Genomic DNA, 17891 nt, shown 5'->3' on the forward strand with positions numbered 1-17891 from the left:
AAGCAAAGGAAGTTTATTATCTTGGCTATTTGCAAAAGATTTTATGGCAGTACCGAACAATACCTTTCAATTTCTCTCGTCTGTGGGAACTACCTCGCTGAGTCTGTCCTAGTTGAGGTGGCGCCCCCACCCATACCCCACCCCCCCTCCCCCATCCCCAAATCCTCGCACATGATCTGTTCCGGCCTTGTGAACACCTTGTATTCCATTTGCTTATCTCCTGTCTATTTTGTCCCGATCTGGGTTATCCTCTTCTCTCCGTCTTTTGTTCACCAGTTTTCTTTGGCCACATTGTTGATGTATGACCTCCTGATGATCCATTGTCCAGCTCATCCATGAGCCTTAAACTTTGTTTTAGAAAGCATGTTGAATTATCTTTTCTTTCGCAATTGTATTATTACCTCCACCACCGAAGGTGGACCAAGGTTATGTTTTCACCTCTGTTTGTCTGTCTGTGAACAGGATATCTCAAAAAATTATTGACAGATTCGGACGAAACTTGGTGGACAGGTTGGGTATTTGACAAGGACAAATTTATTAGATTTTTGTGAAGACCCAGATCTGGATACCAGAATTTGTTTTTTCAATTACTTCATGATTCTTCATAATTGAGAGATCAAGCCAAAAACGATATACGGAGTATAGCATGATGTTTCAAAAAGTTGTGGACAGTTTGTTTAAAAAAAAAAAAAACTTGGTGGATGACTTGGGTCTGTGATGAGAACAACCCGATAATTAGATTTTGGTTCAGGTCCGGATGCAGATACGACCTATTGATGGAATACAAAACGTAAACCGTTCAGCCTTGCCGAGGTATGCGCTCTACCGAATGCCGTTCTAGATACCTCCGCTACCGGAGGTAAAGGAGGTTATGTTTTCACCTCTTTCTGTCTGTTTTTTTTTTGTTTGTGTGCAAGATATCTCAAAAAGTTGTGGACGGATTCGGACGAAACTTGTTGGACAGGTTGGATGTGTGACAAGGACGAACTGATTCGATTTTGGTGAAGATCTGAATCCGGATCTGGATACGAGTTATTTAATTTTTTTAAGTGATTTTTCACTGTCATTGAGAGATCGGGCTAAGAACGATATAGTAACACATAGCTTGATATTTCAAAAATGTATCGGGCCCGATATGTTCTCGTGGATCAGGTATTACGTGGCGGAGGTATGCGCTCTACCGAGTGCCCTTCTAGTTTCTTTTGTTCTCGGGGTAAAAGGATTTGATCTCCAGATGACCATGATTTTGTCGTTGTGGAGATATGTGCTGAGCATTTTTCATATTTTTTTTTTTATTTTTTTTTTTAATATGGAGTATTGGGGTGAGTGGTTGCCTTGCTTTGTATTTATTTACTTATTTTTTTTTACAGGGATTGAAGGCTCATGAAGGAGCTTCTACATATCACATTCAGGTCAAAGACATTAGTTGAGGTCGGTGCACTTTTTGCATGAATTCCAAGGATATTCGTAGACTATGGACAAACATATGGTAGATAATTGGACCCATATTCCCTGCATCGTGAGCAAGGGCTTCAGGTGGGATCACTAACAGGCCAACCTGTGTCGGGGCTTTGTTTTACAATGGAATTTTCGGAATCCTCAAGGTATCTCCCACCTCACCAATACCTTTGACTGTATCAGGAATCTGATGCCTAAAAGCAAGGTCACATTCTCTTGCAATTGTTTGCCAGCATGGCCATTTGCATTGGGGCATGCAGCAGTCGGGACAATACCTACCAAGTTTATTGGCGACTGTTTTATTCATGTCATTCCCCAAGAGGAATTTTCATTCGTTCCAGTGAGTCTGTAGCCATTTTCTAAGTTTCAAATAGGTTTTAAAACTGCTAACAAGCACTTTTCCTTTTTTCCCCCCTGTGCTGGCATGTAGGTGGCCGTAAAAACCATTCGGAAGGACAAGGTAAAGGATGAGGCGGACATGGTTCACGTGCGACGTGAAATTGAGATCACGTCCTCATTAATCCATCCTCATATCATCAGCATTTATGAAGGTGAGTCTTGGGTGCTGTGATGTTATATTCACTAGGTGCACATTTCAGTCAAATGGGGGCTCCAGTTACCCAGTTTTATATTAACCCTGGGGGTGGTGGTTAAACAAAGGAACATATCTGCAAAACCTTCAATTTCCACACTGACTACTAAGGGTATAGATGCTTCACTGCCTGGTGTTATTTTCCTGCTTTTTTTCAGATACCTTTTGCTTACTAGGGATGCAGTGACATCTCCAAGGTGGAGGTTCTAAAATGCAGCACACCCCTTACTACGGGGTGGCCTGAAAGTCATTTACCCGTCCCCAGTAAAGCATTCGTTCTTAAATCCTTTTAATATATATTTAATATAATCAGACACTTTCAGCTATTCCCTCAGCAACTCGTCATGGTACCAGCCAGTTTCTTAACATATGCTCTTAAGCTACGCCAATCCAAATAAATGTCGAGGTCATTCCTGTCCATATCGTCACATGTGGAGGACGATGCTCCAATCCAATGTGAAATGTGGATCTTCCAAGGACCACAACACCACATTTCATGCCTGTGAGCTTTGACAGACATTCATCCAAAAGCAACATTATAATTTTTTTATTTATTTGTTTGTTTTTTAAACCGCAAGAAGGGAGGTGTGAGAAATTTATCAGGGATAAAGCGACTTTCAGGCAACCCCATACATTGACTTGTCACTAAGCTGTACTCCAGGATGGAAAGTGTTCCAGCACCCCTCTCATTTCCCATTATGCTTTAGTACCACTTTTTTTGACCTTTGTTGTCAGTCATAATTAAATAAATAAATACATGAAGGTGCAACTCTCACTGTTTATCCATCCTCACTTCAGTATCTCTTTCTCTTCCTGAACCATCAGTATCACTTGGAAACATTCTCTGTGTCTCTCTCTCTCTCTCTCTCTCTCTCTCTCTCTCTCTCTCTCTCTCTCTCTCTCTCTCTCTCTCTCTCTCTCTCTCTCTCTCTCTCTCTCTCTCTCTCTCTCTCTCTCTCTCTCTCTCTCTCTCTCTCTCTCTCTCTCTCTCTCTCTCTCTCTCTCTCTCTCTCTCTCTCTGTGTCTGTGTCTGTGTCTGTGTCTGTGTCTGTGTCTGTGTCTGTGTCTGTGTCTGTGTCTGTGTCTGTGTCTGTGTCTGTGTCTGTGTGTGTTTGCTCCCTGGAAGAACGGATATCGGATTATTTTTTTTCGGTATTGTAACCAAATGCCATGAGCTAAGCAAGAAAGCTTTTCATATGAAATATTGCAAGCTCTGAGCCATGAAAGTCAAACACGGTTTAATGGAAAGTTTTTTTTTTTTTTTTTAGGCATGCAACATTTACTTTTTTCACTCTATTCAAATAGTTGCTGAAGTTTCTTTTTCTGTTTTAAATTATTTTTTATAATCGTGCAAAAACGTATTACATACACGGTGTGTCCCAAAAAATGTTACCGCAATTCGATGTGAATTTTATGTGACTGTGGTGACATTATTTTGGGGCACCATGTACATGTAATCTTTTTTTTTTTCTGCCCAGCAGTCACAACGTGGTGACATAATAGATGTTTTCCAAACAAATTTTGATGCCAGAACAAAGTGGGACATAATGTGATATTCATTGAATAACAAACAGTCTACAGTCTACACTAATCCACAGCTTACGTTGCACAGAGTAGGAAACCATGGAAATTTCTATAACCTAACTCACCAGAAAGATATGATACATCCAGGTTTTCATCGCCTCTGTTATTATCGTTATATATTTGAATATTTACACTGTCTTGTTATCATGATGGATGTTTGACAAGTTCCTCCACTCTCATCAGTAAAATACCAGCTTAACATTGCTCTATTCACTTGATGGCCATCTCATCACTTTGTATGCAAATACGGCTGAACTCTGTTCTTTTTTTTCTTTTTTTTGCCCTCCTCTCTCACCCTCTCCCAATATGCCTCCAGCTACCTAACTGTCCTTTACTCTCTGTTACCTTGTTATTTCATCAGCCGAGACTTTGTATGTTACAAAAAAAACCTTTCCCTTTCCAGCTTCTCCTTCCACAACCAACTCACCTCTTTTATTTATACTATCATAATCTTTCCTCTTGATTTCTCCATTTTGCTCTCACCTGCAGCCGCTCCTCCTCCCCAGCCTCTTGATTTCATAATACTAGTACGTGCCCATAAAAATAAAAAAATATTCCAACCGTGAGCAAGAAACAACAACCACACAGGCTGTTTCTTCGCTCTCGCGTGCCCGTACGTGCGTGGCGCGGAAGTTCGCATATCACAGTTACGATGATTCGCAATTGAGGTTTTAATGGCCAATTATTCAATTAGCGCCAACGTATTTTACCTTTTCGCAATGTCGTCGCAAGGAAAAACAAAAAGAGAAGAGAAGAGAGAAAAAAAATTTACTTCCTGGTTCGGAGCATACCAGCACTCTGATGTTACCAAAATTTATGCACCGTCTCATATGAAAACCATCATAACTTGGGGCATTGTGTTTATCTATAAATGCGCTTAAGAAATCGAGAGATTATTGTAATACACGAAGTCATCACTATCCGGAAGCCCGTACGTTGTAACCTGTGATGGGGAACGTGGCTGAGCTTCCCTTCCCTCATCGGCCACACCCACGCAACAACGTGTCTTGTCATTGGTTTGGTAAATAAATGGCCATAACTTGGGAAGCACTTGTCCGATTAATATCAAACCTTGAAAAGGCACATCCTCAGGTCCCCAGCAATATATCTGGCAAGTTTCAATTAGATAGGACCAGAGGTTGTCGAGAAACAGCGGTCACAGACACACACACACACACACACACACACACACACACACACACACACACACACACACACACACATTGTCAGAATTATAGATAGATGATTCCATAGTTCAGAAGCAAGTCTAATTTTCTGTGAATGAATGAAAAACTGCAACTTGACCTGATTTGGTTGTGTTCGCTGTAAATATTCAGGTTATAACTTTGTCAGAATGACCTACAGCATGAAATTTTGCTCAAAAACAGGAAATAACCCAAATTGTATTTTGTTGCCACGATCAGTACGCAGATGGACCCAAATGAGGGTTATTGCTTTGGGCTCAGGCTCAACAATAGCTGCTTTACCAGAGAAACAATGGCTGTTAGACAGGGAATTACACAAATTGATGTCAAAGTGAGCATGACCCAAACGATGGAGGTTCACTCTGTGCGCACTTGTGCTGTGCAGTGTTCGAGAACCAGGACAAGATCGTGATCGTGATGGAATACGCAAGCCAGGGTGAACTGTATGATTATGTGAGCGAGCGACGGAAGCTTCCTGAATCTGAAGCTCGACGCTTTTTCCGCCAAATGGTCTCTGCGCTTCATCACTGTCACAAGGTGCGTTTAAAACCTTGCTTGTGGAATGGAGTCCACCCTGAGAATTTAGCAATACCTCGGAGCACCTTATTTATTGGGGCATTTTGGCTAAGCTTCGGGAAAGCACCAAACAAAACGAATCAAAGAGTGGGATTTCAAACTTGATGGTCATTGCTTAGTGATTCGTATGTATCATTTTATTACATGATGGACTCTTCAATACCTGCAGAACAGTTTGCTTGTGCTTCACAGATGAAAGCATCATCTCAGAAATGCCTCAAACGATTTTCCTGGAGGTATAATCAGGACTCGGTTGATGTTAAAACAGATCTGGGGTCAGAGCTGGGTTTCTAGACGTAGCAAGTGAGGCGCCGACCAGAAGGGAGGCTGGCCTCGTAAGACTCTCCATTTCAAAATATGCAGCAGGCGGCTTTCCAGACAGGAATGTTGAGACTTCATTTCCGTGTGTGTGGTGTCGGGTCGCGCTGGAATGTGTAAGCGCTCCGGGCTTGGATGGTCAGACGGATTTGGGGGTCCTTCCTGTGCATTTCCTTCCATAGTCTTTTTATTAGTCAGGTGTTCAAATTCCATTGGCCCCTCCTGCATTATCAGCATGTGCTGTAACATTATGTTTTCCATTTGAATAATGCTTATGTCAAACTTAAAATTATTTGAAATATCATTCCATGAAAATCTGCCTTTTATGTTTAACAACTTGTACAACAACAACAATAATAATAATACAGGGTTGGATTCATGTTCCCTGTGGTCTTCGAGAAGGGAGAAAAAAGGCAGATATAAAGAGAAACCTGGCAGATGGTTTTGAGGCATTGTTGCCAAGTCTCTCCTGTTTCCAAAAGTTGCTGTTTGTGTACAGCGAATAGCGTTGAAGCTTCATAAGCAATGTGCTATTCTGGGCCTGGAGACTTGTGCAATGGGATTCTTGTCATTTTGGCTTTGTCTGACTCTTTTCATGCGGCACAGTCCAGTCAATGCAGGAGACATTCCAGAGATGTTTCTAAGGCCAATCTGGAGCTTTCTTTGAATCTTCTCGCCTCTTGCCTCACCTCCCTCCACCACCATCCCCGCCCCACACACACACCCTCCTGCATCCTGCTGTGCCCCCTTTCCCTTCTTCTACTGCCTGCATCCTCTCTGGGTATTCCAATTTGTTAGTCTGGGCCCCCAGGGAAGCATCAACTCTCCCCCTTGTCCCCCACCCTCCCACCACCAAGTTGTCTTGAACAAAGGATGGTCATTTGTGAAGGATGCATGTCCTGTGACTCTGCAGAATGGAGTGGTGCATCGGGACCTGAAATTGGAAAACGTTCTTCTGGATAGCGATTGCAATGTGAAGGTGAGCAAATTGGATGGGAAGTGACAAAGGTTTTATTTGACCAATAGCAAGAGTCACATCATGACGCAGGCTCACACACCAGATGTTTCATAAAACTTTACATTTTTTTTTTTTTTTTTTGCTTGTGATTGTCAATGTTGTGACTTCAAATTATCCTGTAGATTAATCAATATTAGTGTATAAATGCTGAAATAAATCACCTGATTTTGTCTTTTCAATGAATTATGGTACCTCTCTCATGGTATGTCTTTTTTAATCGTAGTATCCGGAAAGCACCAATCCCATGATCCAAAGAAGCTTTACTAATCCCCGGACATCCAAGATGCAGCCATTAAACTTATTTGCTGATTTTTCTGTTGTGCAGCTGGATCTTGTTTCTTTCATATTGACTTTCTATGTTAAGTTGGACACAGAAAGTGATCCAATCCTAAAATTTCCTTGGGTAATGTAGCTTTGGCACTCAATGGCATGAGGCTGTATGATTATGATGGGGAAGTGGAAGGTCGGAGTCGGGGTTGGGGAAGAGAGGAGAGGAGGATGGTGATAGGAATGGAATGTAGGGGAGTGTGGGAGGAATGGGGACAGAAGGGATTGAGGGTTGGGATGGCATTGGAGGAAGTTGAAAGAGGTTAAAAATTGCACTGTTTTACAAACATAATAAATAGATGGCTCACTATGGTGCATGCATATACTTCCATGATGAAGTCTTGCTGATGCCTAACGTAAACGGTGGTCATTCAGTGGAGAGAGGGTACCATTGCCAACAACTCGTGGATGTTTGCAAAATGAGGAGGCTTGGAAAGCCAATTTTGATGGCCGAGAACCACGCATCACGCATGCTGATTGCATTACGAATGGGAGCTATAAGAGTTTTATGATTCATACTCATTCCTTCACGATGGTAATTTAATAGCTCGTTCATCGTTGTAGAATGAGGTCAAACCAAAAACCGTAATGGATAGTTGTTCTGTTGGAGTTCATGTGGAATAGCCAAGGGTGAGGTTTCTGCCAAACCATCTGCCCCTTCTTGTGCCTCAATGCCTCAATCACCTGCCCCTTCTTTCTCAAGCAGCAGTCACCAATTTTCTGCATTTCTTCAGGCAAAAAGGGCATCACGCCATTGCCAGTCGTCCTTAAATGAGGCAAATAATGTAATGGCATGGACATTGTGGGTCCATCTGATCGCTGAGTGTAAATCCTACTTGACATGCTGTTGCAATGCTGGAGCCTTTTCCATCACTACTGTTTGTTTATTTGTTTTCCCCCATGTTGATATTCACACGAGGTCCAAGTTGAAAACCTTACTGCATAATTGGATCTTTTTGTTTTGTATATGAAATCGAAGAGCGAGGTGATATGGGATAAAAAAAAAAATATATATATATATATATATATATATATATATATATATATATATATATATATATATATAATATATATAGCAATGCACTGGCAGTGTGGCACTTGGTCCAGAGTTGGACACAACAAACAAGATAATGAACAGGAAAAGAGGAGACGCAGGAGGGGAGAAAACGAGTAACCTTCAAGTTGGGTTAGATAGGGTTAATAGGGGTGTGAAATATTGTAGGTGGAGATGATGATGCACCGTCTGCTTGAAACCTTCGCATCCAGAGGGACATGCAATTGAAACATCTCCCGAAAGCAGTTCGACAAAGGGGAGAAAAGAGGAACAAAAGAGTGGAGGGAGACGGAAGGCCTCGTTTTTCGGAGCTTGTAGCTAGGAGGAGTTTACTGGAGGGAAAGTGTGCGTGCACGAGGTACTGGGGAGGATCAGATGGCTGAGAGAGAAGAGTTAGGTAGACCGGAAGAAAGGTGGTTAAAACAAAAAAACTGGCATCGCCAACCTGTTTGATATGAGAGCAATTCAGGACAAGTGTGTCAGCCTCATCGTGAAAGATGCCACATTCTATCGAGACTGGCTTCCACCCCCACCTGCTTCTCACTTCACAGGAATATTGTGTATCTCTTGGTCAGTTTAGGATGGGTTGAACCCCCCGGTGAAAACAGAAAACGCTAACTTGGACACGCATTGTGCAGCGATTATAATTATTATTGTTATTTCAAAGGGGTGACACATACATACTGGACACAAAGAATGGGGAGGAGGAAATGGATAAAAGGAAGGGAAGGGGTGGGCAGGGGAGAATTTGAGGGTATAAAACTTGGGAAAGAGCCAAGAGGACATAGAAAGAAGGTTGTAATAAGTTCGGAGAATGGGGGAAGACGAGAGAAGAGAATGAATGTGATGGAGGTGGTGTCAATAACAGCACCAATCTTTACATTTTCAATACATAGAGATCCCTCGAATAATTAAAGAAACGTCACAAATGAAAATTTATCATGGAGATGAACTGCAAATCGTTGATGCGAGCAACTTAATTTTTCTGAGTTAATGTGGAGCCTCAGTTAACAAGCAAGCTGTTAGCTGATCACCACCACCTCAGGTTATCCCCCATCCATATCATGATCTCCTCTTCCACCCCAAATTACCCCAATCCCAAGCACTCCATTTTCCAGATCATTGTGATCTTCACCCTCCACCCTTGTTCCTCACCTCTTTTCGTTTGTTAGTTGTCGGTTGATTTGTTTATCTTCCGTTTCGTCCCCATCAACCCCTTCCTAATCTTGGCTGTGTTCATTCAGCTTGTGTGCAGCTTGTTCACCCCCATGTGTCCTTCGCCTCCTCCCCTTGATCTCACTCTCACTTCTGCTTTGCTGTTGATGTTTCCCCCTTTCCATTTTGTTCCCTTCCGTTCTGCTCTAGGTCTTCCACGAGCCTCGATAGTGTGTACAAAGAAAAGTAGTTGTGTGTTTAATCTGGTGGAATTATTTTGCCAATCCAATGCTGCAATTTCTTTGCTCTTGCTTGTGTATTAAAGCATTCTTTCTCATTGTCTCTGTGGGAGAGCAAACAGCAGGAGGTATAGCTGATGGAAAAGAAAGGTGGAGAGGGAAGTGGGAGGAGGAGGATGAAGCGGGTTGAAAATGGTATATGGAGGGGGGTTACTGCTCAGACTCAGCTCCAAGCCAAATATTACGAAAAGGAAGTGCAGAAAAGCACAGGCACTGCACCCTCGCCATTTTCACATTCCGTGTATATTCTGCAGGGGTGACATGAGTTTACTTTAATGCGACATGACACAAACCAGCTACTGCCCTGCATTCCTTGACTACGTGTATCAGCAAACTGGGGGTTTGCAGTTCATGTGATTTTGCACTTTTGTAACCCTCTTGTTAGGAACTGCATTTTCAGTTGACCATGTTTGTTGATAGCATCTTACTATATGCCCTTACCTCTTATTTTGAGGTTGCTCATATCCCAGCATTATCGCAGAACAATGCCGGGCAAAAATTTTCCTTTTTGCTTCTGTATACTTTGAGCTGATGATTCCCTCCCCCCTCCACCCCATCCTCAAACCTGCTCTCTGCATGCAGATTGCAGACTTCGGCCTTTCCAGTGTTTTTCGACGGGGGAGTTTTCTGCAAACTTTCTGCGGGAGCCCGCTGTACGCGTCACCGGAGATCGTCAACGGCAGACCTTATCAGGGACCAGAGGTTGGCGGATGTGGTGATTACTTTTAGTTAGCATGATATAATATAGTTATTTATAGTTCAAGACTTTTAAGGCTTGTAAATCATTAAAGGTGTATTTTATAGCCTCTGTAATCTTCAAATTCCGAATGCACAAATAATATGATTTTTTTTTAACCTCTTTCCTTCTCATTCGGCTGTCCATTGTCCCAAAACGGAGATAGGAGGAACTAACTCGCTAACTAACTCATTCGTCTCGTGTATCCTTTTCTTTCCTTCCCTTTACTCCCGTTTTCTTCCTTTTTGTCTCCACAACTCAAATCCTTTGTGTCACACCTAACTCTTCACCATTTTATTTTCTCTCGATCCTTGCCCTCTTGCCTCAACCACTCCCCTCCTTACAATACATATGGAATCTGTACATTTCCCCTTGTACTGTATTGTGAGATGCAGTTAACTTAAAGCTTAAGTACAGGTGTTAGTTAGTTACCCTCGCCAAACGAGAGGGTGTCACATCTGGGTCTATTTGTTTGCTTGTTTGTCTGTTCGCGCAGAACTTTCATGTTTTTCTCCGCAACCGCTTGTCGGATTGAGACGAAATTTTCAAGGGTGCGCCGACTTCTGCAGCATGTTTTAATGATAATTTGGGCGTCATGGGTCACATAGTGTGGCAGCTATGTTGGAATAATGGAAAAAAACTTTGTACCTCTATCTCTGAAACCGCACCAAGGAAAAAATTGAAACTTAGCACATGGCAAGTACTCCTCGTGGGGAATAAGTGATTTTTTATGACATCATAGGTGCCTTTGTTATGATGTCAAAAGTGCATATGTACAATGCTATATCTGATCAGTATGAACATTTTTGAGGGTCATCTGTGGATAAAATGATCCACAGAAAAAAAAAAAATTGGATGACGTCATCGGTCATGTGGTTCGGCAGCCATATTGCTTTTTTTGTTTTTTTTTTAAACCCTTCAAAAGTCTTCTCTGAAGTGGCTGAACAGATCAAGGCAACTTTACACGTATGAGCATCTATCCATGAGGAACAAAAGGTTCACACACATGATGTCATCGGTCACTTGGTTTGACAGCCATTTTGGATTTTCCCTAAAACCTACAAAAAATCTTCTCCAGAATGGCTGGACAGAAAAAGAGGAAATTCACACAAATGTTCCTCAAGCCATAGGTGTACAAGTTTGTTCAGGTATTATTGATAGATCACATGATTTGGCAGCCATATTGGATTGAAGAAAAATATTAAATGTTTTCTCTGGAACCGCTTAATGAATCGACGTGAAATGTCACGTTATGATCTAGTAGTGATGGAGAATACATATTTTAAATTTCAACTTGATCGGACCATGGTCTGGCAGCCAGAATTGTTAAAATTTTTGATCTGGGTTCATTTTTGGGGTTTTTTATTAGTATTTTGTGTATTACTATTTTTGAGCTCTACAAAGCTCTACAAATTCCACCCCACCAAGTTGGAGCTCTGTGACCTCTACCACCTAATAAAACACAATAGACAAATGTTCCATAGCAGAGCCTGATATAAAGCTGAGTTAAATAAAATATTTTTGTTGTGTTGATACTTATCACTAATAACTGTAAAATCTTAAGTTGTCTTAAAAAAATGCATCAACTTTAATGATTGTCAAATATCTGTTAAGCCATTATCACCCCCAATTCAAAATTATCTTATTTTTATACGGAGAAACCATCTTTCTGCTCTTCGGTTGAAACATTACCAATTGACATGTATTTTTTGGCCATTGTTTGACATTCCCATCTGAATAATTAGCTCAAGATGCTGCAATCCTGAGTGGAGATTGCATGTACTGTCCTGAAATTCAAGAAAAAGTATACAAATGTCCACTAACGTCTTTGTCCTGAGTGTGATGTATTTGCAAACTCGATGAGCCATAGATCGCTGCCATTAATTGGTTTTATTTTTAGTGAACCACGTGTGGTATGTTTCTTGATAATACAATCCATTTTCATTTCTGGTGACAAGTATCACCCTATTGTAACCCGTAGTATTATTTTACCAAACTTTTGTCAAAGTTTCCTCCATGACCAAGTTAAACTCCTTCAAAAAATGGCATCCCGAAGTCAAGATGGCCTTGAGTTTGGAGTTTGTTTTCTTTCGTAGCCCCTTCCTCTTGCCCTGGTCTCTTCTCTTGCCCTTTGGTAATGAAAAAGCAGGAAATTGGTAATGATTACCTAAAGTCGTATTGTTTCGTAGAGTACTCACGGTTCTAAATGATCACCGAAAGCCGTATCATCTTTTTTTATTGCCTGTAAGCATTGTTTTTTAAAATCATGATTGCCCTTGCTGTGCACAGGTGGATAGCTGGGCACTCGGAGTATTGCTGTACACTCTGGTGTACGGTACCATGCCCTTTGACGGGCGTGATTACAAGACGCTTGTGCGGCAGATTAGCCACGGGGAGTACCATGAACCGAGCCAGCCATCCGGTGAGCCATGACTGTAGGCTATTGTGAATCATTGGAAAAACTTTGCGTCCTAGCAAATGAGAAAACCTGAAGCATTTGTGCTTTTTATAAACTGCACAACTCGCTTGACTCTCCTTGAAGTGTTCGGTCTGCCATCGGCTGCTCTGAAAAGTATCCATTCTTTTGACTCTCTTTCTGGTTCTCTTCCAGTCTTGTCTCAAACGTCACTAGCATTCTTTCTCTCCGATGTTTTTTTTTTTTTCCCCTCTCTGGAATTTCCTTCCGCTTTCTTTCTTCCATCATCCCTCATGCAATTCATTGAACAAAGCACTTTTCGGCACTTTGCCCTGTTTTTTTTGTTTTCAGTGTCTGTATCTCATAACATGCATTCTTCATAACAAGAATTGTTTTTTTTTTCTATCCTTTCCTGATTATGATACAAATCATATGTTTCCTATAAGCTGTGCTTGATTACTCAGTAACCATACATATCCTTTATTGGTTGCTTGAAGATGGATATTATTTGATCGGTGAGTGGCACCAGCTAGGATTTGTGGTTTCCACAACAGCCGAAACAAAAACAATCCTGCCTTTTCTTTTTCGTTACTAGGGTTTGTGTTTTACTGCAGGCCTGTGTTGGCCTGCCGTCTGGGATGGTATTGCCCCCAGCAAAGGCCACTCCTTAGGCTCAGAATTCGAAATTTCTGCTATCTATTGTTTGACTTTGAGTTGATTGTGCCTCTTTATTTTGTGTGACTAAAATATATATTATTCGTATGTTTATTTGAGGACTGGCAGGATGAACCTAGGGGTACGCACACGTGTCTCTAAGCCGTTTAGCCTGCGCTTGAATCTCGGCTCAGCTATAAACTGTCATCCTGGTGTTTCACAAGCAGGGTGATTCATCAATGTATGTACCGTTCCTCTGATGGATGTTAAAAGAGCATCCCATCTGCTGGCATTAGTTGGTGGACATTAAAGATCCCACGGTGTTCTTCGCAAAGAGTAGACGAGCTATCGACGCACCCTTGCAAAATTCCAAATTGATGCCCCAACCTTAGTCGAACGTCATGCCTGGCCAGCCGGTTTGTGAATGGCTTCGGCCAAGCTCCCTCTCCTCCCTGCTCCCCCCCTCCCCCCACCCCCGACCAATCCCACAAGAACATGGAAATAATTGTGGCCGTTAAAGAAAAATAAGAAGATTTGTATGCTATTTTGATGAATGGAGACTTGCAACTATAGTTATACCCTGGTGTTGGCTTAGTGGTTAGGGTGGTAGCTTGGGATCCTCGGGTCATGAGTTCAAGCCCTGTTGGCCGCTGAATTAATTCACCAGGGAGTTGACTCAGCCTGTCATCCTTCCGAGGTCGACGAAATGAGTACCAGTGTGTACTGGTCGAGGGGCACTGCATCAGCGACACAGTCGCGCTTCCACAAAATGAGAGCTACCCCAGCAGCTAAGCTGTCATACGCAAGAAGAAGAAGACTATAGTTATTTTCCTGTAGTTAAAATATGCACCAAGATACTGGTTTGGTTTGTGAAAGTTAGGATGTGTTCGATCTTTTAAGTTCATATGCCCATACTATCCCTCAAATTCACAGCTATGAATAAGTATTTATCTCGGCAATGAAGAACAACTTCTTTGAAATGTAACTTCTCCACAATTCTGTCTGTCTTCTTGTACAGATGCATGCGGTTTGATCCGCTGGATGCTGATGGTCAATCCTGAACGTCGTGCTACTATTGAAGACATCGCCAACCACTGGTGGGTCAACTGGGGCCACAGCATGACTGTGTGCGACTGTGATACTGCAAGCGATGCCAGAGCACCCTCCCCACTTGTTGCTCGCTTCATTGACTTGCATCGGCGTGCGGCCCAGGGCAGGGGAGATACTCGAAGTGAGGGTGGGTCAAAATCTGTGAAGAGTATTCCCAAGGTACTGCCGCCTTTCTTGCAAAAGTCTCCAAAAGAAAACAATGTGACACGGCCAATAGAAGAGCACAAGCCGAAAGGTATCCTGAAGAAGAGGTCAGAAGAAGAAGATTTTTTGAAGAGCTTGCAAAACTTTACAAATGATGAAGCATCTGTCCTACATTTGTCAAGTATGAGCAACCACCCAGAGGGAAAGGATGATTTGATCACTGGGCCCAAAATACCAAAAAAGGGCATACTTAAGAAGGTGTCGCAGCGTGAGAGTGGATACTATTCTTCTCCTGAGCGTAGTGATTCCACAGATGGACTTGATGCTGTGAGCTTGAGGTCAACGCAGCGCAAATTCAGCACAGGCAATGTGGCGCTGCGAAAGAAAGGAATCCTAAAGCGTGATGGAAAGTTTTTTCCAACTCCAAGGCGTGACGGAGCATCAGGCCCACTCTCGAGAGTTGCTTGCTCTCTCGAAGATCTCCTAGTCTTCGATGAAGGACAGCCATTAGAGGAGAAACGCCCACCTCGACTTGGCAGCCGCCCATCAAGCGTGTTAAGTGATGACAGTGTACTGTCGAGTGAGTCCTTTGACCGCTTAGAACTTTCCGGCACTCAACTACCACTGCACGATGCTAGTGACCCACATGTTGAGGTCACCATTACGGTTGTGCAGTCAGATAGTCGTACCACGCCGTTGGCCCCAAGTCCAAGATCTTGGCAAGACCGCAACTATCACGAGACAGCAGGTGTTGGGCGTGATGAGTGGGTGCAGACGTACAAGCAGGCTCTTGAGATATGTCGCCGACTATGCTGACAAAGCACAAGGCACTCCAACAATGACTCAGAGTTGCTTCATTCCTATTGAGGGATGTGGAAGGGTGGGATTGGGAAAGGCAGGGCAAATGAGAGCACGATGTGATCGTTCAGCTTGTACGATTTGCCAAAATATCAGAGACAAGTCATCACTGGGTCATTCAGTTTCGTGCGGCACTGTAACTAAATACTGATGTTCTTTACACCTGTTGTTTCTTGACCTATTTATTGTTTTGTATAGATTTTGATCCCTCCCCTCCCTCCTCACCCCAGGTTCGTTTTTGATATGGTCCCTACTGTGCTTTAAGCTGCAGGATCTAGATCCTCAGCAGGTTGGTAAAACCATTTAGATGTGTCGTGTTATTCTCCAGCAACGCATTCAACCAAAGTGTCAACCTTTCGCTTTAATATTAATTATTGTTATTTGTTGTTATTATTATTATTCTATTGATGTCTTGAAGCCTTCATCATATTTAATAGCCACAGCAAAGGCTCTCAAGTCAATTTACATTTAATTTGGCTTGTGGTTCTGTCCCTGCTAACTGGGCCGAATTCTGCAGTCACTGATGCTACATCTGCTGTCACACAAGTCGTCACGTCTGAAACGCTCTGAACCGTCACGTAAAAAAATTCTGGTTACAATGCACATTTTGACCGAAACGTACTGATCTATTAGATGGCGAATATGTTTTGCTGGCACCCCTATCCCTCAACTAAACCTGATTCTTAATTTATTTCTTCCTGAATATTTAGATTAAAAGTGTATCGATGTCGGCCAAGAATGCGATAGGGCTTGCACAAATTTCCACGACAGACAATGTGGCCGTTCAACGATACATCACTCCCTTGTGATGATACTGATGTGTCTGAGACGTTTGAAATTTTTGACTCGTGTAATACTTTACAGCGCAGTTATCATGGACAGAGCCTTTTGCACATCATCGTAATAGTGGCAATTATGAGCTGTATTTCAGGTGATTCCGTTTACCATTTTGTTATTGAAAACCAAGTTGAGAGTGAATACTGTTGATGCGTTCGAAGACATTTCATTCGTGAACATGTGAAATATCGTTTCGTTATCACTTCTGTTGCAATATATCTATTTTTGTTGCAAGTTAGATGGACGTGAATTTGCATTGAATCGTGTATTTTTGGAGTTTTGTAAATGATTTACTTAAAGGATAGGAAAATATGCCAAAGTGTTTTTCGTTAAGATTAGTATTAATGGACTTTCACCTGGCCTTTGTGTTTCGAAAACGTGCCATCCTACAGGAAACTGTTTTTGTTTTGGGGGCTCTAATTTGGCTTGGTGAGTTCACAGCATCAGAATAAAATGTTGACAAATTGATGCTTCTACGTGTTGTCATTCAATCGTGGAGCACAAACATAACGTCTGCAGTAATTTCACATCAATTGTTCAAAAGGATCCAAGAGTCGGGAATCTAAATGATGCGGACATAGTGCGAGTATGGTTTTACCCACCCTGGTCAATCATTCCTGAGCCTGACAGGATGGCCTAGAGGTATGCGTGCTCATCTCATCACCCTTGAGCTGTCCAGCCTGGGTTTGAATCTTGGCCCAGTTGGTGTTTCACTACCAGGATGATTCATCATTATGTGCGTGTTAATAGGATTTATTGATAAGCCAGTTTTGAGTATTCCAATATCTTGTATATACAATGCTCGTTATGTTCGCCTCTCCACATGTCGTTGCATGTTGCAGAGATTGATGTCACATTTGCTGTGTTGGCATGATTGACACCAATCATAATGCAAACATTTCTTTTCCACAAATTTATTTGTAATATTGGTGATTATATATTCATTTGTGATATAAGAAGGTCCAAGTGCTCTCAATGGTCAAAGGTCTAAGCTGTCGAATGTCTGAAGGATGCAAGGGATCAAATTGGTGTTGAGGTCCAAGGAGCCTTTTGGGTCCTTGGGGACATTGGGTCTTTTTGGTCTTCTGTTTCTTTTGGGTTTTCGGGGTCTTTTGGGGTCTCTTGGTTCCTTGGGGACTTTGGGTCTTCATAGACTTTGGGGTCTTCTGAGTCTTCAGGGTCTTTTTGGGTCTCCTGGATCTTTTGGTTCTCTGGGGTCTTTTGGGTCTTCAGGATCTTTTTTGACTCTGGGGTATTCGGGGTCTTCAGGATCTTTTTGGGGATTCTGGGACTTTTAGGGATTCAGGGTTTACAGGGTCTTTATGGTCTTTTTGTCTTTAGGGTCTTGGTGAATTAACGTTCAAACAGGACGTGATTAATAGGCATATAGTCTTCACGGCTTCCCAGACTGACTCCGGCTTCACCGCCTCCTCACCGTGCTGTGTGTGTGTGTGTGTGTGTGTGTGTGTGTGTGTGTGTGTGTGTGTGTGTGTGTGTGTGTGTGTGTGTGTGTGTGTGTGTGTGTGTGTGTGTGTGTGTGTGTGTGTGTG

The 17891-nt window shown here is 42.3% G+C and overlaps 1 protein-coding gene across 3 annotated transcripts in view; it reads left to right on the top strand.

Annotated features, from left to right (window-relative positions):
- The window catches only part of LOC147032540 (NUAK family SNF1-like kinase 1), a 30595-nt gene extending 13786 nt beyond the window's left edge, over positions 1–16809 (top strand). For all 3 annotated transcript variants that reach the window (XM_085870269.1, XM_085870271.1, XM_085870270.1), the window contains exons 3-8: positions 1889–2009; positions 5225–5376; positions 6647–6712; positions 10169–10288; positions 12612–12744; positions 14411–16809. In XM_085870269.1, coding sequence (XP_085726395.1) covers positions 1889–2009; positions 5225–5376; positions 6647–6712; positions 10169–10288; positions 12612–12744; positions 14411–15462 — 1644 coding nt within the window. In that variant the 3' untranslated portion in view covers positions 15463–16809. The remainder of the gene's footprint in view (positions 1–1888; positions 2010–5224; positions 5377–6646; positions 6713–10168; positions 10289–12611; positions 12745–14410) is intronic.
- The last annotated feature ends 1082 nt before the right edge of the window (positions 16810–17891 follow it).

Source organism: Eptatretus burgeri, chromosome 2, assembly GCF_056783735.1.
Source record: "Eptatretus burgeri isolate ZD-2024b chromosome 2, Ebu_testis_v1, whole genome shotgun sequence".
NCBI lineage: Eukaryota > Metazoa > Chordata > Myxini > Myxiniformes > Myxinidae > Eptatretus > Eptatretus burgeri.